This window comes from Armigeres subalbatus, unplaced genomic scaffold (genome assembly GCF_024139115.2).
Source record: "Armigeres subalbatus isolate Guangzhou_Male unplaced genomic scaffold, GZ_Asu_2 Contig1541, whole genome shotgun sequence".
In the NCBI taxonomy this organism is placed as follows: domain Eukaryota; kingdom Metazoa; phylum Arthropoda; class Insecta; order Diptera; family Culicidae; genus Armigeres; species Armigeres subalbatus.
Window position 1 is genome coordinate 178987 of NW_026942331.1, and position 25055 is coordinate 204041.

Sequence of the window (25055 nt, forward strand, 5' to 3'; positions counted from 1 at the left end):
AACCTGCACATTCTTTCACCACCATTCTTTCGGCCACCACCCGATCACGCGCCTTTGCATATCGCCCATCACTATGAAAGCTGTTCCCAGCTCGTGTGTGTTGCCGCAGCTCTGGTATACTATAGATGGTATGATAACCTCTAAACGTTCGCACCATTGATCCCTTCCAACAAACCTCCTGCAGCGCTATGATGCCGAATCCACGGTCCTTGAGCACATTGGCGAGTATGCGTGTGCTCCCGATGAAGTTGAGAGATTTGCAGTTCCACGAACCGAGTTTCCAATCACCAGTCTGAACGTGGTCTAACATTATTAAAGATGCCCTTATTATTGCTTATAAGCTATAGGTAGAAATTTGAAGAGCCAAGAGCTGCCGTTTCCCTTATCCCTGGTGTTAAGGACAAGCATCACAGAATCCAAATTGGATATATCGATATATCGTTCTGAGGGGATAAACAAAAGATATTTTAATTACAAGATAAACATTGTCGCTGTCCGGAACATCTTTTGCTGGCGAGGATAGGGGATCTAAATGTCAATGAAGGAAAAATACATACGATTTGATAGTTAGACTACGTTCAGACTGGTGATATAGCTACTGTAGCCATTCGATAACTGCAAAATGTTTACTTTTCAGTAAACGTATGCCGTTCGATAACTGCAATGCATTCTAGATGTCAAACGGTTAATTGTCAATCGACGTCAGATGCAATAAAAGTGCATCTAAATGTGCAGCGCAATGCAGCTGTCATTGAGTTTAACACCAGTTTGAAGTTTAGCGGTCCGATAACTGCAAAACTGTTGCAACTATCGAGTTGCAGTTAAAAAGCATTGCAGTTAAATGACTTGCAGTTATCGAACGTCTACTGTAAAATATTGTCAGATTTTCTGGATATGATACACTGCGCGGCGTTTGTAATGTTCCCAAATGGGTACTTGAACAAAACTTCACGCAGCGAATGACTGTCGAAGGAAAAGATATTTTAGTTACTAGATAAAGATTGTCGCTGTCGTCGCTGTCCGGAACATCTTTTGCTTTGCGAGGATAGTGGAGCTAAATGTCGAAGAAGGAAAATCCATACGATTTGACAGCTTGGTACCCAACATGTTCCGGACAGCAGAACAAAGGGAACCGAAGTGACAATCTTTATCTATAGTAACTAAAATATTGTCGCGCTTATCTTGTTCTAGACTTTCGCGGCGGTCTTACTCTCGCAGGCTCGACTGCGAAGGTAGACGTCAGGATAGCCGCCGGGTTAAAAGATAGGGTAAATTTTCCCTCTCAAAACAAAACCACGTGCTTTTCACCAAATGACAGCAGTACTCGATTGTATTAGTGAGAGGCAACCGGAGTCACTGAGTACATGGAGAGTGTTTATCATGACAAGTGCATACGGTGGGTAAGATTTTTATTGGCTCTGTCGTGTTTAGTGACTGTTGCGATTACCTGAGAAGCAGCCAGCAGGACGGCGCAGTATTCTATATTTTCTCGAGATGCATAATATCTTTTGTCGAAAGGTACGGCCGCGCCAAACGATACACCGCAATGCTATTCACCCATAAGCGACCCTGTGACAAGCGCGGTGTCATCATCATCAATAGACATAGATCGCTGTCATCATTGAAAAGTAGTATGAAAAAAAATTTGTGCCCGGGACATCCTGGCTACGATTTGGCGATGGGCTAAACAATAGCATGACAGTAGCCTGCCCATAAGAATCAAGTAAACTGGGTGCAGAAAGCACGGCGGTACCTTTCATGAAAGGTTCGCTGTGCGCAATTTTAAGAAAATCAGGCAATATCTTTTGGATAAACCCAATGAGAATAGATAGAAGGTGAGGAAGAAGACCAAATGCAAGTGTATTTATTTTCATTGGGATAAACCAAAAAGCAATCAGCTGCTTGTCACTTTTAAAAGAAGGGGAAGTCGATGAAGAGAATCCTCTCTTGTGACATTCCTCCTTATTCCAGATATATCTCTATAGACTAATGTCGAATTCGTTTTTAAACCTGGGTCAGTGCCAACCCGAACCCTGAATAAAAAAACATTTTCAGTTCCATCTGTCATTAGATATGTTGGTGTGCGTAGCATCGTTTTTGTTTTGATTTGAAACATATGATTGCTTATTTTTTCGCGATTTTTTTTGTTGATGTTGACAAAAAAGGCGACGAAATTGGTGCTGTATTTCTTTGTTTCCCGATGAGATGATTATATGTTCAGTGAGATGGAGATCGGAACAGTTCCCCTATTCAATTATATTCAATAATCCCGTGCACTTTTTTATACCAAGAATTCCGTATAGAATTCATGTCAAAGAGATTTTCCATTCTACAAAAATTCATCTATTTTTGCTAAAGTTTTCGGAGAACACTCAGAAGCATGTAATAAAAATTCTCCAGGATTCGCTAATTTTTTTTCCTCGTTACCTCTCCTGATAAAGGTAGCTTCAAACCTCAGGAAAATTTTCTACCAGATTTTGGGCCCCGTGCATTTTTAATTTTCAAGAATCTCCCGGAGGAATTTCTCAAGGTACTTCCGGGGGAATTTATGTACGAACCTTGCTGAGCAATTCCTGTAGGAAACTTCGAGTTAGTTCCTGTATTTCAGAAGGATTTCCTGAAGGAATTATATTGTAGGAATTTTCAAATTAATTCCTGGAGCAACTTCCAGAAAAAATCCAGGATCAGTCTTCAAAGATCTTCCTAGAAGAATTCCCAAAGGAATTCATCCTGAAAGGATACCTTGGAAAAAATATGGAGGAATGGCTGAAAGATATCGCCAACAATTCAAGAAATAATTACTGAAAGAATTTCTGGCAGTAATTTCTTTCATGATTCCCGAAGAAAATTCTGAAACGCACGAAAGAGTTTTTGGAAGAATTAAAAAAAAAAGAATTTCTGAAGTAATTGCTGCATAAGAAATAATTCTATTCGGTATTCCTCAAATATATTTTTCTGACAATTCTTAGCGGATTTTGCGAACGGGTTTCAAGAGGAATTTCCAAACTACATAATTCCATCCACCGACCTAAAATAATTCCCTAACAATTATTAAAAAAAATGAATCTAGTCAACAGTACCAGATTAATTTCATTTAAAACTACAATAACAAAAAAATTCCCGAAAAAAAAAGATTTTCAACGCGCATTTCATTTTAATAAACAGACAGCTTCGTTTCTCCCTTCTGCTTGTTAATTCCAACCAGTCCCACCCACCCACGTGGTTTTGACAGTTGAAGTACACTTGTATTGGTGAACCCGGTGCGAAACCGTGAAACAACCAGGGGTCTGCGAAGCGGCCATGTTTCTGATGCCAGCATCAAAATCATCGATTAATTTAATACGAAGGCGTAATCATAATCGTTGGAACCTGCCATTGAAAATTAATTTTGAATATCGTGATATTTAGGCGAAGTAGAGCGCTTGGTGCCGATTGAAATATGAAAATTTATTAAAGGCGTCAATATTCTTTTTGAAATAGCACCTCGCATTCATACTTTGGCACAAGTTCTTAAAAAATGATGAAAAATAATTACGTCTATTTGGAAAAAATCACTTCGGAATAGTGGTTTGTTTACAAAACAGAATTGTCAGTGGGAAACCCAATTTCAATAGAACAATGGGAAACTCAAAGATGTTGGCTATTGTCAAACGTAGTGGGTAGGATTGGGGTTGCCAGATACCTGGAAACAACACAGTGCGAACCCGACAGCTTTGGGGTTGGAACTAGTGCGAACCTAGTTCCAACCTGAGCGAATAAAAAAACACTTTGACAGCACTTAGGTTGGAACTGGTTCCAACCTAGGTTGGAACTTTTTAAAAACGAATTCGACATAACGCAAAATGAACTCCCCCAAGAAATTATGAAGTTTGAGCGGGTCGCATAATGAACGCAAAATGAACTTTTGTTCGAGAAGACGACCCGCTCAAATGTCAAAATCCTTCGGGTGAGTGAATTCGATGAACCCCTGCATAAGTCTATAGACCTGTGCAGGAGTTCATCAAATTCACTCACCTGATGGATTTTGACATTTGAGCGGGTCGTCTTCTCGAACAAAAGTTCATTTTGCGTTCATTATGCGACCCGCTCAAATGTCATAATTTCTTGAGGGAGTTCATTTTGCGTTAGTCTATAGAGCTTGATTTAATGAATGTCGATTGATTCTGCACCGCATGACCACCCTAATGGATGAAACATTTCGCCATGAATGTTTTGTCACAGCAATGCATCGTATGCAACGTGCAACGCTGCAGTTGCCGCAACGCAATATTCGTTGTGCACCGTCCATAACATTTTTGCCAACTATATTTTATAATTAATTGAATGCATTTTTATTTGATTTTAACATTGTTTAGTGTATCCTGAAAACGCATAAGAAACATGGCCTCAGATTTAAATTATAAAACATGCTTCATCTGCTGCCAAGATAGTAAAACTTCCTACGAAATGCCCGACTGTGGGCAAGAATCTAGATCAACAATTATCAGTGTCGTTTGCCAGCATTTTTGGTTCCAGGTAAGTGCAAAATAGAAATCGATTTATACTAAAATTTAGATTAACAATTAATTTTAATGTTTTAATCGTAATTATGTGTTAGGACCGATGCACACCTGCGTCTTTTTAACGCCGTCTGCACGCAGAGTTGAAAAGACGTTACGTTACGTGGGCCAAGGGGCCTTAAGCTCTCGTCCTTTCTTGCATTACATTTCTAACCGGGGTACTGTTACCTCGGTTTAATATTCTCAGAGCTTTGGGTAGCGCTGAGGCTTAGATGCACATCCGTCTCCTTACCTTGTCTTATTGCTCATTATTAAAGCTTGTCTATCTTTATTGAGTGTTATCTGAATGTGCTGCAGTTGACGAATAATTTGATCTAATTTTTCTCCAAACCAGTTTCAGTTCAATGCCAAAATTAAATCTTGCTCAATGTCATTTTGATAGATAGATTACAATCATGAGCATCCAATCAAAACCTTGTTAGTACACTTAAATAGAACTTCAACTAATTCCAGGAAGACGACCTGCTAAATGCTATCTTCTGCGTTGCTTGCTGGAGCAAAGTGGATAGTTTCCATCGGTTCTACCAAGAAGTGAAACAACTTCACGCAGAGCTGACATTCCATCGGCCAACATATACAATCAAGCAGGAAGAAATTGACATCGAGGAAGAACAGCACATGACTCTCCACATGAGATAGGCGTAGTTGATGAGGTGAAAATTAAAACTGAAATATTTGATGATCAACTATTGGGAGGAAATCGAGATGATAAAGATAATCAGATTACCGAAAATAAGCATGAAAAGCATAAAAAGTCGCGAAAGATATCAAAAGTAACACGTGAAGCTCAAGACGAAGTCATTCGAGAGCACCGGCAATACAGGTGCGATGAGTGCGATTTGCAATTTTACAGTTTCTGCACGGCCATCCGACACCGAATAAAGAAGCACAATCAAGCATCCATCGAGTGCTGCGATCGACAGTTCAAAACGCGCTCTCTGCTGTACCACCATGTTCTGAATCCGGGGGCATTCAAGTGTGAGGTATGTAACAGAACGTTCAAGTTTTTGAATGGTTACCTGCGTCACAAGAGGGAACAGCACGCGGAAAACGGAGAACCATTGCTGTTCAAGTGCCAGCGATGCCCGGAAAGTTTCAACGAGGAAGGGTTATTGAAGCGCCATTTAACCGAGCACATTCCTTGGAACTGTGAGGTTTGTGGACGGCAATTTCGGACACGAAATTTACTCCAGAGGCATACGAAAGCCGTCCATCGGGAGCCAACCGATTACATTTGCCAAGTCTGTTCGAAAGGGTTCTACAAACGGCAACTATTTGTGGCGCATCAGAAAATACACGAACTGACGGCGGAAGAAATGAAGAAACAGTGCGAAGTTTGTCACATGTGGTTGAAGAATCAGGCCTCGTGGGAGAAGCACGTGGTAAGGCACCAATACGAAGGCCAGTACAAGTGCGAAGAGTGCGACCACGTATCGGTCAATCTGTTGGCACTAAAGGTTCACAGGAAAAGGCGACATAGTGCGAACAGAAAAGAACATCTGTGTGACCTGTGCGGCAAAGGTTACTCGCGGGCGAAATCACTGAAGGAGCATATGGCGAATGCCCACACGGGAGTGCCTTTGTACGAGTGCCAATATTGTGCGAAAAGTTTCTTCTCCAGCGCTACCATGTACGCGCACCGGAAGAGAGATCATCCGCGAGAGTGGATGCAGGACCACGGAACGAAACGTAGTTACGGGGAAAGGGTTTCTGGCGAATTTGGTGGAAGCATTCGAGAGGAAGATATGCAAATGGAATGACGAATACAAATGTTCGGCAACATTATTTGTAGTGGATTTCTTTTGACAAGCAATTACAGTCCAATCGGAACCATTTCCTAGTTTCCAAAGAACTCATGGCCATGGGTTAGGTCTTGAATTGAAAGTACATCGCTTTTCAATAAGATCATTGAAGATCGAATAAAAAATCGTAGTAACCGAATAATAACCATCTCCTAGTGGTAATCCTTACTAGATGCTTCCGATTCAAACAGCTCCCTGCCAGTAATTAGCATTCCTGGCAAAACAACATAAGTAAATCAATAGTGGCTATTGCCTACGGTGAAATCTCCTAAGTCCTAACATAATGGAGTTTTGGATTGCTTTAGAGGGTAATCCTGATATCGACCTACACGTGACTTCAGAGCTCACTTTATTATGTACAGTACAGTCACCAACTCGGATTAGGAAACACACAAATCTTATTTACTTACTACTTCGTACTTACCGGGAAAATCGTCGCAACCTTCCCTTGCTCAGGAGTAATCTGATCCGTCCTCGGACGGTTGCGACGACATCAGCGGTAGCACACCACCGGGAATCAATCCCGGAAGGAACGGAGGTAGCTCTGGAATTGCGATTGCAGTCGCAGCGCTAACCGCGGTTGTTCCCACAGTCGTTGCAGCGACCGTCGTGGTCGCTTGCACGTCCGCCGGTTGCTTTTTCATTTGCAGCGCATGCTTCCAGTCGGCGTACTCGACCGGGTGCATTTTCCGCCGGTGCGAGTACAGATTGGAGTTGGAGTTGAACGTTTTCGTGCAGAAATTGCAGGTGTACAGCACCTCACCGGTGTGGATGGTTTCGTGTTCCTGCAGAAAGGGAGGAAGTCATATAATTTTGAAGAAGTGCTCAATTGAGAAATTGTATCCGGTAGACTTGCTTTATACGATCGGTTTTAATATTCGAACTGCAGAGAACAATCTTTTTTCATAGGGATACGAAAGCAATTGAATCTTACAATTCAAACGCAGCTGCTTTCGGTGCCAATGTTGATGATCGTGCTCAAGGAATAATTGCCTATCTTACGCCTTAATAATCGAATATTTCCACTGGTCTTGATAATAATTCTAATTTTCAATAGTTAAATGTAATTTATCAAATTTCAATTTGTTCACCAAATTGGTGGAGTGCTTCCGAGTCGATTATTGTGAAAATCTTGAAAATCCATCTAACAATGCAAGCACCAATAAATATTTTTTTTAATATTTCGTGAGTTCATGGCGCTTTTTAGAATTTCAGTTGGATTTAAAATCAAAAATATTCATTGCGACACGACACAAACATATGTCTTACCTTCAAATCGATCGGCCTTTTGAACGCCTTCTCACAATAGCTGCACTGGTGCACCCGCTGGTCATGGTGCATGTACTTCTTGTGGCTCTTGAGCTGCGCCGGATTGGGTGCCATCTTGCCGCAAATATCGCACGCGATCGGCCCCGTGCTCTGGCAGATCTTCCGGTGCGTCCAGATGGACTTTTTGTTCTTCATCCATTTGTGGCACCGCTCGCACTGAATCTTGAGCTTCTCCAGCCCCTCGGCACTGTGCGTCAGCTGGTGCGTTAGCAGATCGGACCGCTGGCGAAAACCGCGTGCGCAGATGTCACACACATACTTGGCTGCCGCCCCGTGCTTCGAGTGCAAATGTGTTCGGTAGGATTGGTTGGTTCGGAACGCGATATCGCACTCGACGCAGTAGAAGCGCTTCTCCGCGATCGAGGTGTGCTTCAAGCGGTGGGACGTTAGATGATAAGCTTTGGCGAAACTTGCCTGGCAAACATCGCACTTGTAGATTCTCTCCTCGTCCTTCACATGGGCATAGTCCTGATGAAGTCTCAGTGCCAGGCCACTGTGGAAAGTTTTGGAACAAATGTCGCACTTAAACTTGTCCGGGTCCTCATGAAATTGGGCATGCTGGTAAAGGAACGATCGCTTGTAGAATTTGTGATCGCAGCAAACGACCATCGGATTGCAGTTGTGCACAGTTGTGGTATGATATTTTAGCTCACCGAACGTGTCGGAGCTGAAGTTGCATTTATCGCAAAAGATTGGACAGTATCTTCGGATGAACTCATCCTCCTTGGCAATGGTTGCCTTGGTTTTTCCAATCATGGACCGATCCACGTCCTCTTTCCTCGGTTTTCGTTTGGCGTACTTTTTCCTTGGTTTCTTTTCCCCTTTCGTTCGTTTCATGTTGACCAACAGTTCATCATCGGAGTCATCATCACGCGGTGGTTCCCAATCGGAATCATCATCCGTCTGGGGTTCCTCTTCCGGCTCTACAATAACTTCCACCGGTTTTACCACCTTTGGCTTCGGCGCCGTTACAACTTCCGGATTTTTCCGTTTGCGCCCTCGCTTCTTCTTGACTGGCACCTCAACGATTTTTTCCGATTCACTTTCCTCGTCTTTTATTTCATCAAGTTCCGTTGCTTTGGCTTCCAGTCGATCCACATCCTCCCCCTCAGCATCAGCATCGACAACTTTCTTCGAATCGGCAGCATCTTCTCGCTTGATTGCCGTATCCACAATTGCACCTTCCAGCGGTTCAACCTTGATCTGCAATCCGGCCGACGGATCGTCGGCCTCATTATCCAAATGGACCCGGCGCACCTCGCAGTAGAATTTATGAAAATCGTCAATTTTCTCCCAGCAGCTGGTGCACAACACACTGCTGGAACATTCCGTTTCCTGCGGAGTGGATCATAATGGAATCATTTTTTCTGACCATCACAACCAGAACTCAACAATCAAGGAAGGAAGCCGTACTCACCGAAAACCAAAAGTGAGTGGTGACGATCCGCTCCACGTCGTCGGAATTGGTGTCGTCCGTGATGCGCAGATAATTGTCCGTCTTGCGGAAACACGTTAGACATGGTTCCACGGTGGACATAATCGTTTCGGAGTATTTTCTTCCAACGATGCTAATAATCAGCAGCACTTTGACAAGTTTACGACTGATAATGGAAAACAAACATATTTTTCTTTTGTTTAATTGTTTGGCTTTTCTTTTTTGTTTGCCCCAGCTGTCTAATTCTGTGCCCTTCGGTATCGTCCTTCCCCTTCCTATGAGAAAATTCAACAGCTTTGGCATCACTGTTAATGTTTACTATCGTGTTTTGCACAAATTGTTTAAGCTGATTTACATTGCTCTTTATAAAAGTTCTAAGTTTTATGTTTAAGATTAAACATGTTTACTTAAAATTATCAATTTGAAAAAAACCTAGAATAAGTGTTTCGGTGCTTCTATATTGATCAGAAAAACGTATACCCGGCGTGTTGTTTGGAGGATCAAATCTTGTTTAGATTTGGTGCTGTTCTGAATGCTAGGGTAAGCGCCTATTTTATCAAACCGATAATCTTGTGTCATAAAAGCCTATACCTTTTTAAATAGGCGTAATTGGTTTTGACCTTCAATATTTCATAATTCCTGAATATATTATTGATAATTGATAATTATTATTGATCGCAGATCATTTTCCAGGAATACGAGATGCTCAAACTTCTGCGAAACGTTCTCGAGTTTTTACCACGGTCACGGTATTTACCTTGACCGAGCCTTTTGCTTTGTCCTCATTAATCGGCATACACCCAAACCGGTTAAATAAAAAAGTATATGCACATCATGTAAACCTAATTCTCGCTTAACTTTTCAAAAGGTCCTAAGTAACATTTTTTTCATGAATTAATTTTAATAGTGCAATCAATAGCTTTCAGGAATTTGTTTTGGACCCGTTGCAGTTTGAGGTGGTGGGTTTTAGCGCAGCTCTTCCAGACCGGCATGCCGTAATCGATCACATGGAGGATGATTTGCTTGTAGACAGCAAGCTTATTTTTCAGGGACAATGACGATCGACGGTTGATCAAAGGGTACAGCAGTTTCAACAAAACGTTACACTTCGTCACCGTCTTGTCAACCCGTTGCCTGAAAATAAGCTTGCTGTCGAGGGTCAAGCCAAGGTAGTTGGGGCCTCATTGGCCCATTCCACAGTCGTGCCATTGAGGATGATTTTGTAGGAGATAAAAGATATAGGATAAAAAAATAATCCATTTTGGAGAGTTACACTAAAGTAACACTAATTTGAGAAATAAAAATTAGAGTGTAAGCGAGACTGCTGTCAGTAAAAAAAATCAGTTTTGAAACGGATTTAGCTGTGAACGGATGTAAGTGCGTTTCGTGGGTTCACGACAATGGCAACAGTCGGTGGGATTTCCCCTGTTGTTTTTGTTTTGTTTTGACGGAAATTCGGCCACGATGTGCTTGCCTCATAGGAAGATGAGGCAATTGAGAAAAGTTTGTGATATACGTGTGTTTTGTGTATAGACGAATCCAAGTAAAAATAAGAAGAAGACACACGACGGTGTTAACTTTGACAGATCCTACAGCACAGCATAGGAAGATAATTTTAAAATGCTTATTATAAATTCTAGACAAATTGTAATTAAAATCTGATTGATGTACGATACGGAAAAAGTTTTGAATTACATATTCGGAAGTTTATCTCAATTTTTTGAATATTTTCCAAAAATGTGCCTATCGTACAGTTCGGAACTTTTTCCGTATCATACTTCAATCAGATTTTTATTACATTTTGTCTAGAATTTATTATAAGCATTTTAAAATTATCTTCCTATGCTGTGCTGTAGGATCTGTCAAAGTTAACACCGTCGTGTGTCTTCTTCTTATTTTTACTTGGATTCGTCTATAGATCGGATGACTGATGTAGCTATAGGCGAATTTGAGTAAAGCTCATCGATCATTTTGACATCTGGTGGTCGTCACAAGAACCACGAAAAAAGTGTCGTTGGCAAAAAAAAGTGCATTGGCAGCATACGGAAGGAGTACGGTTTTCGCGTTTTCTGATTAATCCAATCATTTATGAAAGCTGAAATAGTCGCAAATTCGAAGACAATTTTGATTTCTTTGGGATGAGCTTCCATCCGGTGTGTGCTTGCATATGATTTTTCCGATTAAACAGCACATCTCTTGCAGTGCCTCCACCGCACAATCTTGGTTATGAATTCCCGGATTTTCAATTCGCGGCTTATGTGGGTGGGATTTGTTTTCAACAGCTGCTTAAAGACTTTAGCAGCCATTTCCAGTGGAAAAGATGAGACTATATACCAAAAAGTGAAATAAATTTGATGGAGAAAATTTGATTTTGAATGTAAATTATCGCTTCTGACGACTTTTCTTCCAAACTCTCGCAGCGCACTCTACCACTGGATCCTTCTCGAATCCGCCTATACTAATGAGGTAAGTTTGGTATAAATAATGAATATTGTGCACTTCCCACCTTGATCGGCTCCGTACTTCAGAAAAGAGCGAGGTCATAAGATGCGTAAGTAGTTAGATTAGTAGTTAGATTGTTCTTCCGGCAAACTGATGAATCAATGAAACGGTTTTGCGCCATCGAAAATGGTTGACGTTTTCAAATACACTGAAACCAAAAACTACCCAAAAGTTGGTTGTTTTCACTCAAAACCGCACTTTGGGCTAATAATTCAATTTTAAAGGCCAGTATAGACTTAAAAAGTAGAGAGGATAGAAAAAGAAATTTCTTGAATACGATACCAACCTTAAGTAAAAAGTCTTCTAGCACTGGCAGTTTGTCTTATCACATACAAAAATTTGCTCAAAGCTGAGATTAGTTTACGCAAAGTGGTTTAACTCAAAGTTGAGAATATTGAATATACTCAAATGTGGGCTGAGCGGGTCTGGTGAAGTGCGTTGCCAGTTTATTTGTTTCAACAGGGCATAGAAAAATATTTAATGATTTATACTTTAATTCCATTTTTATCGGCTTTTATATAAATAAGTTATACAATAGAGCAAACTGAAATTTATTACTAATGATTTGAGCAGTGATTTAATTGACAAATTGACAGAGATAAACTTGAAATAATATTAAATTAAGTAAAACATTGACATAACTGCTCGAAGTACGATTTATAAAATCCGATACGATAGAAAGCTGGAATCGGCAAAACCTGAGAGTACAAATAACGGCAGCCCTGTATATGTAATATTAGGCAACTCGCATCACAAGTTTCCACTATCGGAGTTCGGTTTGGTAGCGGCCTGATGACATTACTATGTGAGAAGTGGTGATACGATTGATCTTAGAGTATTTTATAGCAGCAGTCGATGCTCTTAATTGACCTTAAATAAAATAGAGAATCGACTGAGCGAATAAAAAAAAATTGACGGGAAAGATCAATTGTTCCATTAATTTATTGATGTTATGAGCAGTTTTCAAACGACATAAGGTTGACTGATCTATTTATGACTTACGAAACGCAAAATATCAGAGAGATGATAGTGTAAATTTGTTACACAAGTTCTATAATCTACATAATTTGGCGATCCAGTATCTTATTCATGAATTGAATCATTGTGATATGTTTGACTTAATAGTTTGAGCCTATGAATGAATTGGCAGTTGGTTAGCTAAAATTATACTTTTGATTTATTAGAAGTGGATGCATTCGGCACAAATTCAATTCTATTGGACTTTGCTGTAGTGTCTTTGGTATTATAATATTGTAATGATTTGATTTGATATTATGTAAAGTGTTAATGTTAGAAGAAAGGCTCAAAGCTTCAACAATTCACGAGATATGCTCTCGGACCTAGTTGGATCAAGAAAATCCAACTCTGGAGTGGGTTGGTCGGTGGCTGGATATGCCATCGGACCTAGTTGGGTCAAGAAAATCCAACTCTGGAGTGGGTTGGTCGGTGGCTGGATATGCCATCGGACCTAGTTGGGTCAAGAAAATCCAACTCTGGAGTGGGTTTGTCGGTGGCTGGATATGCCATCGGACCTAGTTGGGTCAAGAAAATCCAACTCTGGAGTGGGTTGGTCGGTGGCTGGATATGCCATCGGACCTAGTTGGGTCAAGAAAATCCAACTCTGGAGTGGGTTGGTCGGTGGCTGGATATGCCATCGGACCTAGTTGGGTCAAGAAAATCCAACTCTGGAGTGGGTTGGTCGGTGGCTGGATATGCCATCGGACCTAGTTGGGTCAAGAAAATCCAACTCTGGAGTGGGTTGGTCGGTGGCTGGATATGCCATCGGACCTAGTTGGGTCAAGAAAATCCAACTCTGGAGTGGGTTGGTCGGTGGCTGGATACGCCATCGGACCTAGTTGGGTCAAGAAAATCCAACTCTGGAGTGGGTTGGTCGGTGGCTGGATATGCCATCGGACCTAGTTGGGTCAAGAAAATCCAACTCTGGAGTGGGTTGGTCGGTGGCTGGATACGCCATCGGACCTAGTTGGGTCAAGAAAATCCAATCCAGGTTAGAACATGTAACATCGTAGTGCAGAAAAGTAATTTGTATGTTTTCTGATTTTGATGCTTGACTGATTTTAGAGCCTGGAAAACTCTACCCACGATTGCAAAACCAAGATCAGTACTTGAAGGTTAGAACATGTAACATCGTAGTGCAGAAAAGTAATTTGTATGTTTTCTGATTTTGATGCTTGACTGATTTTAGAGCCTGGAAAACTCTACCCACGATTGCAAAACCAAGATCAGTACTTGAAGGTTAGAACATCCCAAGTAACACCGAAAACATCATTATTAACGAAGATCTAATAATGATGTTGAATAATGGTCGGGAAAATGAAATACAAAACATGTTATGTTCAAGGAAAGCTATGATAAGGTTTTTGCAAAACATACAGTAATTTGATCAGAGAAGAAGTTTCATACTACATTCTCACAACTTGCTGATAACATGTCGATTTTTGACATTTGTTTGGTTTTTTGAGATGTTTCGCTTTACATTCGCACAACATAAAACATGTCTACAGGAAGATTTTACGAACAATTTCATAACATGTTCATTTTTTGACATTTGTTTCGTCAGAATATAAACCACAATGATAGAAGTTTAACGTAGTTTCAACATCTTTTAAGATCAATGTTATGAACGTTCTTCATCGACCCTGTTGTTTATCGACAACTCGCCATAATGTTTTTCTTTTGCAGATTCGAGAATTTGTTAACATATCAATTTCAAAATCATGCTTTGGCATAGTTATATTTTTCTTCAATCAATGGCGCATGAATTTAGGAGAAGTAAAATGAAAAGTTAGCCAATGAAACATGAGCCGCATATAATGTTTCGACCGAGACTTCGGAACAAATTTGATTTATTTATTCAGTTTGTATATGTTTATTAATATTATTGAAATGGTGTTCATCATTTCATGCATGCTTGTTTTCATTCATTTTTTGTATAAAATTTATTTCTTTGAACGTGTTGGTCAGAATTTTTGTTTTGGTATTCAATTTGACAGAACCATGTTGAAAGTCGGTTACTGAAAACATCCTTAGTACTTAAGTTTAGTCTTGTGAATGTGCAATCAAAAACAAGGTTGCAACTGAAAGATGTTGAAAATATCGATAATTTTTGCGCTGTTTGGGTCGTGTGAAAGTAATCAAAGCAGTTTTTCATACCAAAACGTAACATACTATATGTTCGAAAGATGTATTTTTTACACTCATACAACAAACCGTGTTACTTGGGATGTAACATCGTAGTGCAGAAAAGTAATTTGTATGTTTTCTGATTTTGATACTTGACTGATTTTAGAGCTTGGAAAACTCTACCCACGATTGCAAAACCAAGATCAGTACTTGAAGGTTAGAACATGTAACCACGTAGCGTAGAAAAGTTATTTGTATGTTTTCTGATGTTGATGCTTGACTGATTTTAGAGCCTGGAAAACTCTACCCACGATTGCAAAACCAAGATCAGTACTTGAAGGTTAGAACATGTAACCACGTAGTGCAAAACCAAGATCAGTACTTGAAGGTTAGAACATGTAACATCGTAGTGCAGAAAAGTAATTTGTATGTTTTCTGATTTTGATGCTTGACTGATTTTAGAGCCTGGAAAACTCTACCCACGATTGCAAAACCAAGATCAGTACTTGAAGGTTAGAACATGTAACATCGTAGTGCAGAAAAGTAATTTGTATGTTTTCTGATTTTGATGCTTGACTGATTTTAGAGCTTGGAAAACTCTACCCACGATTGCAAAACCAAGATCAGTACTTGAAGGTTAGAACATGTAACCACGTAGCGTAGAAAAGTTATTTGTATGTTTTCTGATGTTGATGCTTGACTGATTTTAGAGCCTGGAAAACTCTACCCACGATTGCAAAACCAAGATCAGTACTTGAAGGTTAGAACATGTAACCACGTAGCGTAGAAAAGTTATTTGTATGTTTTCTGATGTTGATGCTTGACTGATTTTAGAGCCTGGAAAACTCTACCCACGATTGCAAAACCAAGATCAGTACTTGAAGGTTAGAACATGTAACATCGTAGTGCAGAAAAGTAATTTGTATGTTTTCTGATTTTGATGCTTGACTGATTTTAGAGCCTGGAAAACTCTACCCACGATTGCAAAACCAAGATCAGTACTTGAAGGTTAGAACATGTAACAATGTGGTGTGGTAAGAGGATTTGTATGTTTTCTGATTTTGATGCTTGACTGATTTTAGAGCCTGGAAAACTCTACCCACGATTGCAAAACCAAGATCAGTACTTGAAGGTTAGAACATGTAACATCGTAGTGTAGAAAAGTAATTTGTATGTTTTCTGATTTTGATGCTAGCCTGGAGAACTCTACCTACGATTGCAAAACCAATATCAGTACTTGAAGGTTAGAACATGTAACAATGTGGTGTGGTAAGAGGATTTGTATGTTTTGTGAGTTTGATGCTTGACGGATTTTAGAGCCTGGAAAACTACCAATGATTGCAAAACCAAGAACAGTTCCTGAGGTTTAGAACATGTAACAACGTTGTGTAGAAAAGTTATTTGTATGTTTTCTGATTTTGATGCTTTAGTTAAGATTCTCGAAAACTCTACCCATGATTGCATAAGACGAGGAGAACATAACTATTCATCCAAAAAAATTTAAAATATATATTTTTAGAGTAGAGGAGAAGGTGAATGTAGGAGATAAAAGATACAGGATAAAAAATAATCCATTTTGGAGAGTTACACTAAAGTAACACTAATTTGAGAAATAAAAATTAGAGTGTAAGCGAGACTGCTGTCAGTAAAAAAAAAATCAGTTTTGAAACGGATTTAGCTGTGAACGGATGTAAGTGCGTTTCGTGGGTTCACGACAGATTTTACAGTCCCCAGGCAGAACATGTTTAGGGGATTTAGAGTGGGAGAAAATGGGAACCTGGGTCTTCGCTGCTTTGATAAAGATCTTCTATCTGGTAAGATATTCTGTCAAAGCATCCAGGACACGTTTGAGTTTTGTCGCTAGCGCTCTGACCACTCTACCGTTGTGGACGATGGATGTATCATCTGCGAATAGAGACAGAATGCCGCCTTCTGAAAGTTCTGGCATATCGGAGGTGAACAGATTGAAACGCAGGGGCCCGATGATACTGCCCTGGGGGACGCCTGCGACGATGTTGTGCGCATTGGAACTCGCTCCACTGATGTAGAGCCGGAATGTCCTTGCCGACAGGTAATTGTTGATGATTTTCACCAGGTAGCTGGGAAGATTGTAGTGTTGTAGTTTGTACACCATGCCATCATGCCATACATTGTCAAATGCCTTCTTGACATCGAGTAAGGCCATGGCGGATGTTTTCGAGACAAACTTGATCCGTCTGAGGACGTTTGTAACTCGAGTCAGTTGGTGTACAGTTGACCGACCGCGTCGGAAACCAAACTGTTCCTCGAGCAAGATGTTGAGATTTTCGGCAGACTCAAGTAACCGGTGATGTTTAGCTTTTTCGAATAGCTTGGATAACCCTGAGAGAAGACTGATGGGACGATAACTTCTGGGGGAGGAAGGATCCTTCTCAGGCTTCCGAATGGGGATGACTTTCGCTGACTTCCAGGACGATGGGAAGTAGCTGAGCCGGAGACACTGATTAAAGATCAGCGAGAGGTGCTCAAAGAACGGAGAACTCATGTGTTTGAGCTCGAGATTCAGGATGCTGTCGAAGCCTGGGACCTTCATGTTCTTCGATGATCTGATTTAGGCCGTCAATTCGCCAGCTGAGATCTCCAACTCCTCCGAGAAGTCGTTGGGAATCAAATGGATGTTGTTAGCATGCTCGTTGACGGCTGCTTCGTATGGACTGACGATGTTCTGCCCAAGATTGTGTGAGCTGACGAAGTGACGACCTATTTCAACGACCTTCTCTGCAGGAGTTATCAAGCGATCCTTAGAGCTATTATTGTCTAGTGGGATCAAATGTGGGCCGAGGCTTTTTTTTTAGTATTATGGTCATATTCCAGAACGGCTTAGCATAATCTGGGAGAGTGCGGATCTCATTTGAAAAATCGTTATTTTTGAGGTCCACCATTCTGGCCTGGATGATTTTTGTGATTCGATTGCAGCGTGCCTTAAGTTCAGGCAGTCCAGTACGCTGGAACTGCCTGCGAGTGACATTCCGCAATCGAATCAAATCTTTGGTGAGTGTATCGATGTTCAAGGAGTTGCTTACCTGCCAAGCCGTCGGTACATGTTGCTCCCGGGCCGCCGTGATCGCCTCCTCGATAGCGCAAAGCTGGCGGTCGATACTTTCCGGCGTCGTAATCGACGGTGTTATCAACGCACTGCTGGAACCGCTCCCAGTTGACTCGATGGTAGTTACGCCGTAACTGCTGGTGCCGATTGACCGAGGAGCCCAGTTCCGCCACCACCGGATAGTGATCCGAACTGAGCTCCTGGTAGACGACCGGCTGCGAGACGTGGTCACTCAGGTTTGTTATGTAGAGTTCGAGGGTTGCGTGGACACCGGACCGACTCAGCCGAGTGGGGGAATCCGGGCTCAAGATCGTGTAGTGGCCTTCCTACATGTCGTTGCTCGAGATGGTGCCGTTTCGATTGCCGTGACTGTTGCTCCAGGCAGGTCGCCGGCAATGATAAACTGCCCTTGCCTCCGCGTAAGCTTGACGATGTCCCTCCGAAGGGCAGACGATGATCCATCGCCGGTTTTGGCTTGCGTTGGACAGTACGCCGCGATGAGCGCGATTGTGCCGACCGAAGTGGTGATTTCGACACCGATGGCCTCGATGACACTGAGCTGGAAGCTTGGAAGCAGACGACAGTTGATGTTGTAGTGAAGAGCGATGGCCACACCACCTCCCCTGGTCGGCCGGTCGAGTCGCACGATGCGGAAATCCGGGATGTTGATGTTCACCTCCGGTTTTAGGTGCGTTTCGGTGATGAACGCCACGTCTATTTCCTTCTTCTCAAGCAAATCCTTCAGCTCAATCGTTTTGCTCTTTAGCGAGCAAGCGTTCCAGTTGACCAGGCCCACCCTAGCAGCCATTTTCAATGATGAACATGCCAAGAGTGAAGACCTGGTCGCAGCGGGTTTTGCAGCCGCGCAGCCGAGTGGCGAGCTGCGCGAAGATCGGCATCAGTTGCGCCGGAGTGTACAGAGGGGCAGATTCTTCCGATGGGACGGCTTCGTTCTCCGACTGCCGACGGAACCCAGAAGGAAGCAGCGGGGGTCATTCGCTGGTGGATGGTGCTGACGATTCTGGAGCTTGGACCGATGCAGCTGCCGCTGTCAGTCGCTTGTGCGGCTGTACCGGTCGGAGTATTGGAATCACACGACGGGGAGCCGGGATGGCTGGAAAGTTCACCTCGTTGATTACAGGAACACGGTTCTTCTTCGGAATGGTCCTGATGGAAGCCTTCTTCCGGTTTTCCAGGAACTCGGTTCGCTTTGGGCATCCCTTTGGGGTGGCCCGATGTTTGTCGCCACAGTTGGCGCACTTGGGATCGGCCACCTCCATTTTGTCGCACTCGTCCGTCGGATGGGGTTCGCCACACTTGTTGCAGCGCGGTTTCATGCGGCAGTTCCTGGTGCCGTGCCCGAAATTGAAGCAGTTGGTGCATTGCGTGGCATCGCGGTGCACTGGCCGATATCGCTCCCAGTCAACGACGGTGTAATTTATAACGCCAACCAGCTTCAAGTCCTTCCAGGTAGTGGAGCCGTGCTCCAGATGGATCAGGTAAAGCTGGTCGCGATATCTCCTTGCCTTGTCGTGACGAGCGATCTTGTGCACGGCTACTGGCTTCAGTCCGCAACTTTCAAGCTCTGCTTGGAGCTCTTCCTCCTTCATTTCGTGAAGTCCTCGCAGCAAAGCCTTGAGCGGCTTCGTGCCGGGGTGGTCATGAGTGTAGTACTCATACTTGTGGATCTCGAGGAACTCCACGACGGATTATTGATGGTTCCTGTTTGCTGGCATCACTTTCACGCCCTCGATGCAGAGCCGAAAAGTACATTTCAGCCCCTTAGCGATCAGCTGGCGAATTTTTTGGCGCAAATCCGACGGATCGCCATTCACAAACACGGGCGGGCACTTCTCCTTCCGCTCCGGTTGCACCTGCGGCAGCTGCGATTGCTGCTTCTTCCTCTTTTTCGGCGGATTGCCGGCGTCATCAAGTGGCAACGGCGAGAACACGTTGCTCTGCAAAAGCTGCTTGGAGGGGTTACCCGCGCCTCCAAGAGCAGTGCGCTTAGGCACTTTTCCCGTGACAGAATCGGCCACCGAGTCTCCCATGACGGGTCCGGGAGAAAATAACGTCAACGCGACGAAGCGAAAACGAAAATAGCGAACGAACGAGCAAACACTTGGACGGACGCGTACACGATGGCTTTTTGCTGTTGAAGAGGACCTGAGGGCGCTAAATGTTCAGGGCGAATGGAAGCGGATCGAGTCCAGTGGAGAAGGATACTCCATTCGGCGTAGATTCATAATTATGCTCACATAAATTATGATCACATAGATATTTTTGGACATATATTCTCTGCTTAGGACATTTTGTTTCTAGACATATTTTCTGATATATTCGAGGATATGTGCTCCAGGACAGTTTGGACGACCTAGACCTTTTAGTTTTCGCCTTTCTCGTACAACAAAGTTGTATCGAAAGGCTATAGGATTACTAAAAAAACTGTTGATAGAAGGCTCGGAGACCCATAGTGTTATATACCGAACGACTCAGCTCGACGAACTGATATGATGTCTGTATGTGTGTGTGTGTACAAAATTTATAGACACACTTTTTGGAATTTAGCATTATCCGATTTACTCGCAACAAGTTGCATTCGACGGGGAATGCGCCTCCATCGTTTAAAAATTGGCCCGATCGGACATTGTATTTTGGAATTATTGAAAAATCGTTGTTTTTTTTGCCAAGGGTCTTAGATAAAAATGTAAAAATCGAAAAAAAAATTTCAAGAATTGTTGCATATTATTTAATGCAAAAACGTGAAAAAATGATAGAAAAATTGTGATCTAGACCCCCAAAGTGGTTTTTTGACATTTCTAATGTTATTAGAAAGGCATCATCGCCGCTAGGTGGATTAATCTGGGTTTTTCTATACAAGTTTTGGCAGGATCAAGTGAACAAAACCCAAATCAGTACGTTAGATCCACGTAAAAAAATCGTCCTGAAAGGGTTCTTCTTCTTCTTCATTGGCATTACATCCCCACACTGGAACATTGCCGCCTCGCAGCTTAGTGTTCATTAAGCACTTCCACAGTTATTAACTGCGAGGTTTCTAAGCCAGGATACCATTTCTGCATTCGTATATCATGAGGCTAACACGATGATACTTTTATGCCCAGGGTAGTCGAGACAATTTCCAATCCGAAAATTGCCTAGACCGGCACCGGGAATCGAACCCAGCCACCCTCAGCATGGTCTTGCTTTGTAGCCGCGCATCTTACCGCACGGCTAAGGAGGGCCCCTGTCCTGAAAGGGTTAGTCAACAGAAAAAATGTTCCGATCTATTTGGTAAACATATATTGAATAGAGAGATTATTACCCGTTACAAGTTTCAGGGCTATTCGGCCTTACGCCAATTAAAAAAATGTTCGTAGAAATGTATGCGACAAAAATAGTGACTTTTAAAACAAAAATGTCGAAACATCATACAGTCATCCCACAGTTATGAATCATGGTAAAACAATCAATTTTCTTTTTCCAACGTTCAGGTGTCACAGGATCGTCAAGCCTATTTAACGAGCACGAGGTCGCCACATTTTACAGATTACAATGTCTGTTTGTTTGACCTGTGGCAAGGCAATTGATTACGATGATCAGCCCCTCACAGTTAGCGAGAATAAAAAAGTGCAGAATGCATTATGCAAGCATTTCTGGTTCGGCGTAAGTAATATCTAAAATAGTCGTCGAAATTCAATTCACATCTAAATTATTGTAGGAGCATCAATACCTTCAGAGCGTCATCTGCCGTTCATGTTGGCTCAAAATTGAAGAATTCCATCTATTCTATTGTGAAGTGGAGGAACTGCACGCCCATCAGTTGTACCCGCACATACAACTGTTGGAGATCAAACAGGAAATTGGCACCACCGCTGAAGAATTTATGGAAGCAGAAGGCGATGTAGATAGCGGTGAATTATATGCGATCAAAGGTGAGAAACCCAGTTACGAAGGTGCCGAAAACGACGAAAAGGTGTGCATTGAAGCAGATGGTATCGAAAAAATTAGAAAAAGTCTCCGACCGTTGAAAGTTAAGGATCCTATTGACGACGATGACGTCAAATCTGAAATTGAGGACGAAGATTCAAACGCAGGCGACGAAGATTACAAGCATTCCGATTCAGAATATACGAATTCAGATGGAAGTAATACTGCTGAAGAAGCCGAAGGATGTTCGAAACGCACAAAAAAACATCCTAAGGCAACAAAAGAAGAAAAGCTGGCAATCCAAAAATATATTTCAGAACATATTTTACTTGAATGTGATACCTGTGCGGTGCGATATACCACCATCAAGGAGCTGCATGAACATTCAATGGAAGACCACAATAAGCCAGCAACTGTATTGTGTTGTAACCGTAGCATCTCGAACCGTTTCCGATTTGAGGAACACATACGATACCATTTGAATCCGGATCGGTTCAAATGCTCACAATGCTCGAGAGCCTGTCCCAATCGGGACGCACTCCGCAAACACATACAACAGGTGCACACGACAGAGGATGCAAAACTATATAATTGTCAAAAGTGTACTAGAAAATTTTCTACGAAAAAGGGATTAGCCCGACATGAGAAGATCCACGACGAATCCGACAACGAAGGAACTGGTACGAAGCGCCGATCACGAGCTGTGGACAATGAAAAGATGATCGCAGAAAACATAAACCTTGAGTGCGATTCGTGCCAAAAGAAATTCGAGTCATTTGGAAGTTTGCAAAAGCACTCATCTAAGGAGCATTCAAAGCTCGCGTATGTTTTTTGCTGTGATTTGAGATTCAATAAGAAGCCACGACTCATCGATCATGTTCTTTTCCACTTGGAGCCAACCAGCTTTCAGTGCAAAATTTGCCACAAAAATTTACCCCATACTGAATCCCTTAGGCGCCACATGGATAGTAATCACGCACCGGCAGAATTGAAAACGCTCAAATGCAGCATGTGCCCTAAGATGTTTACGCATCTGAAGTTCCTTAAGACCCACGAACGCTATCACAACCGCAGGTGGTTGTGCGAAATTTGCAACAAGAAATTCATCTGCGAAGCTAACTTGAAGTATCACCACAAGACGATCCATACCAAGGAGCTGAACTATGTGTGTCATGTCTGTGCCAGAACGTTCAACATCTACTCCTCGTATCGGTCGCATCTTGAAACGCACGATGTATCCCCGAAGAAGAAACCGCAAAAACCGCCAGTGCAGTGCCCGGTTTGCAACGCCTGGACCGGAAAACTGTCCCACCATATGCGACTGCACTCGGGAACGCAAACGTGTGAAATTTGCGGCAAGGAATGTAAAAACGCGATCTCCTATCGGTACCACATGAAGAACCACGAGATGGGAGACTTTGTATGCTCGGTTTGTGGCAAGGGTTTCAAGAGGGAAATCACATTGAAGGTATAGATCAATATTGCAAACCACAAATATTGTTAAACATCCAATGTAACTTATTTTTTTTTCATTTCAGGAACATATGGCATCGCACACTGGGGTCAGCCTGTACAGTTGTGACTTCTGCGATCGAACGTTCAACTCGAATGCCAACAAAGCTTCGCATCGCAAGAAGATGCATCCGCAGCAGTGGCTCGAGGACAAGTTGAGGAAAAAGGCGGCCAAGCTGGCAGAGTCTGCTGTAGTGCTCCAGTCGTAGAATATTTTAACGATAAGTAATCAATGGTTGGAATATTTAAATAACATGGTACCTGGTAAGTATTTTATTTTGTGACCTACGTTATGAGGAATTCATTGCACAGAAGTAGAGCGACAGTCGCTCGGATCATAAAACATAGTCAAACCCCGCTCCAGACTGAATGTTGGTAATATTCAGGCTTCGAGTTTTAACATGTGAGTTATAGAATACCTATTTGATATGAAACAAGTTGTGGAGCTGTTTTCATTTCCTACGAGTTCCTACACAGGCCATAAAAAAAAGTGAACGGAAACGAAGCGAACGCTTCGCGAAGGATACAAAATTCGGATCTAAGTTTCAAGGTAAGTGACAATCCTACAACTTCTATCCAATGGATTTTTTATAATTAAACTATTTAGAGCTTCCTAGTAAGTCGAGTCAAATACAAGACACTAGCCCATATGAATAAAGCCGAGTAAATACGTTCTACTCAAATCTGTGAAGATTCACAGAGATTTTCAACAGCACTCAGAGATATTTGAGCTATGAGTATTTACTCAGTTAGTGTCCTCCAAATCGCCAAAACGGCAAAAAAAGTGTCAAAATAATCGATATGAAGGTAGGAAAACCTGAAATTTTCCACATTTTGATGAAACATCCAAAATTTTGGTGAAGCAAAACGTCTAAGTGATGTACTATGCGTCTCCACGGACTTTCCATACCAGAAATTTAAATCGCCGACGCGTGGTGCATTGTTCTTTAAGAGCTGCCAGCTAAAAACCGATTTGTCTCATGAATTTTTCGGTAGCATAATATCACCAAATGTTATTATTATCAATATGATTGAGATTTTCAACAAGCAGGGCTAGTAGCGACGAATGCCGTTCAAAATAGTGTCTTTAGTGACCAACGATGATGAAACAGTGACCAAATAGTGACTTTCAATTGTAGAAAAAGTGACCAAATAGTGACTTTTGTATGAAGTTTTGAACCTGGTATAGAGCTACAAGTTGCATTAGCATTGTTACGGTATAATTCGTAGTTTGCAAACTAGTGTTTTATTTTTGAAATCCATATCTAGAATGCTATCAGGAATCAAGAAAAGGCAAAGACAACAAAAGCATAAGGATTACTGCTACTGGACACGCCCATCCTCATCGTAAGGAGGGAGAGGATGGAAGCAAGATGCCAGTGACTGCGACACTCTCATAAGCACCACGGAGTTAAGGATGGTATTCGTTGGATCTGTCAGGAGCTTGCGATGTGGCCATGGTACCTCATATCAAGTAGCATACTACAAGAAGGGTATATACGTCACGTGAACGGGTAGTAAGTGACAAGTTGAGTCACAAAGTTATGCTGATAATTACAACAACATTTGTTATTCAATATGAGCTCGAAGTTTTCTGTATATTAGCCAAAGAATGATATAAAATATAAATCTAATTGATTCCTAGACTGTGAAGTATGGTAGGACCATTTGTTTGAAAAATATAAAATAATTAAAATAATGAAGAAATTTTAAAAATATAATATAATAAAACAATGGTTCATTAACCAGCTTAAACGAAG

At 42.0% G+C, this 25055-nt stretch overlaps 3 protein-coding genes across 4 annotated transcripts; 2 read left to right on the plus strand and 1 right to left on the minus strand.

Annotated features, from left to right (window-relative positions):
• The first annotated feature begins 4264 nt into the window (after positions 1 to 4264).
• Positions 4265 to 6449, plus strand: LOC134202954 (zinc finger protein 431-like). Its single transcript, XM_062677955.1, is given in 3 exon segments — positions 4265 to 4515; positions 5013 to 5186; positions 5189 to 6449. Coding segments are annotated over 3 exon segments (1440 nt in total). The 5' UTR covers positions 4265 to 4380; the 3' UTR covers positions 6320 to 6449.
• A 224-nt stretch (positions 6450 to 6673) lies between these two features.
• LOC134202952 (transcription factor grauzone-like) lies at positions 6674 to 9362 on the minus strand. Its single transcript, XM_062677952.1, has 3 exons — positions 9108 to 9362; positions 7631 to 9025; positions 6674 to 7146 (listed from the first exon to the last, which is right to left on the minus strand). The coding sequence occupies exons 1-3, from the start codon at positions 9225 to 9227 to the stop codon at positions 6814 to 6816; spliced, it is 1848 nt and encodes a 615-aa protein (XP_062533936.1). The 5' UTR covers positions 9228 to 9362; the 3' UTR covers positions 6674 to 6813.
• A 97-nt stretch (positions 9363 to 9459) lies between these two features.
• Positions 9460 to 24835, plus strand: LOC134202953 (transcription factor grauzone-like). 2 transcript variants are annotated; one of them, XR_009977388.1, is made up of 5 exons: positions 9460 to 9665; positions 21348 to 21519; positions 21575 to 23251; positions 23322 to 23845; positions 24565 to 24835. XR_009977388.1 is itself a non-coding variant. In XM_062677953.1 (4 exons), the coding sequence occupies exons 2-4, from the start codon at positions 21409 to 21411 to the stop codon at positions 23502 to 23504; spliced, it is 1971 nt and encodes a 656-aa protein (XP_062533937.1). In that variant the 5' UTR covers positions 9460 to 9665; positions 21348 to 21408; the 3' UTR covers positions 23505 to 23929. The 2 variants fall into 2 exon arrangements, 1 of the variants encoding a protein (XP_062533937.1); XM_062677953.1 differs by lacking the exon at positions 24565 to 24835 and having other exon boundaries at positions 23322 to 23929.
• Positions 24836 to 25055: the final 220 nt, after the last annotated feature.

Coding starts and splice junctions, on each gene's coding strand:
- LOC134202952 (XM_062677952.1), bottom strand. CDS start 9,227: ATGTCCACCGTGGAACCATGTCTAACGTGTTTCCGCAAGACGGACAAT. Junction 9,026..9,107: donor CCACTCACTTTTGGTTTTCG/GTGAGTACGGCT, acceptor TCCACTCCGCAG/GAAACGGAATGTTCCAGCAG. Junction 7,147..7,630: donor AAAGGCCGATCGATTTGAAG/GTAAGACATATG, acceptor CCCTTTCTGCAG/GAACACGAAACCATCCACAC.
- LOC134202953 (XM_062677953.1), top strand. CDS start 21,409: ATGTCTGTTTGTTTGACCTGTGGCAAGGCAATTGATTACGATGATCAG. Junction 21,520..21,574: donor GCAAGCATTTCTGGTTCGGC/GTAAGTAATATC, acceptor AAATTATTGTAG/GAGCATCAATACCTTCAGAG. Junction 23,252..23,321: donor AGAGGGAAATCACATTGAAG/GTATAGATCAAT, acceptor TTTTCATTTCAG/GAACATATGGCATCGCACAC.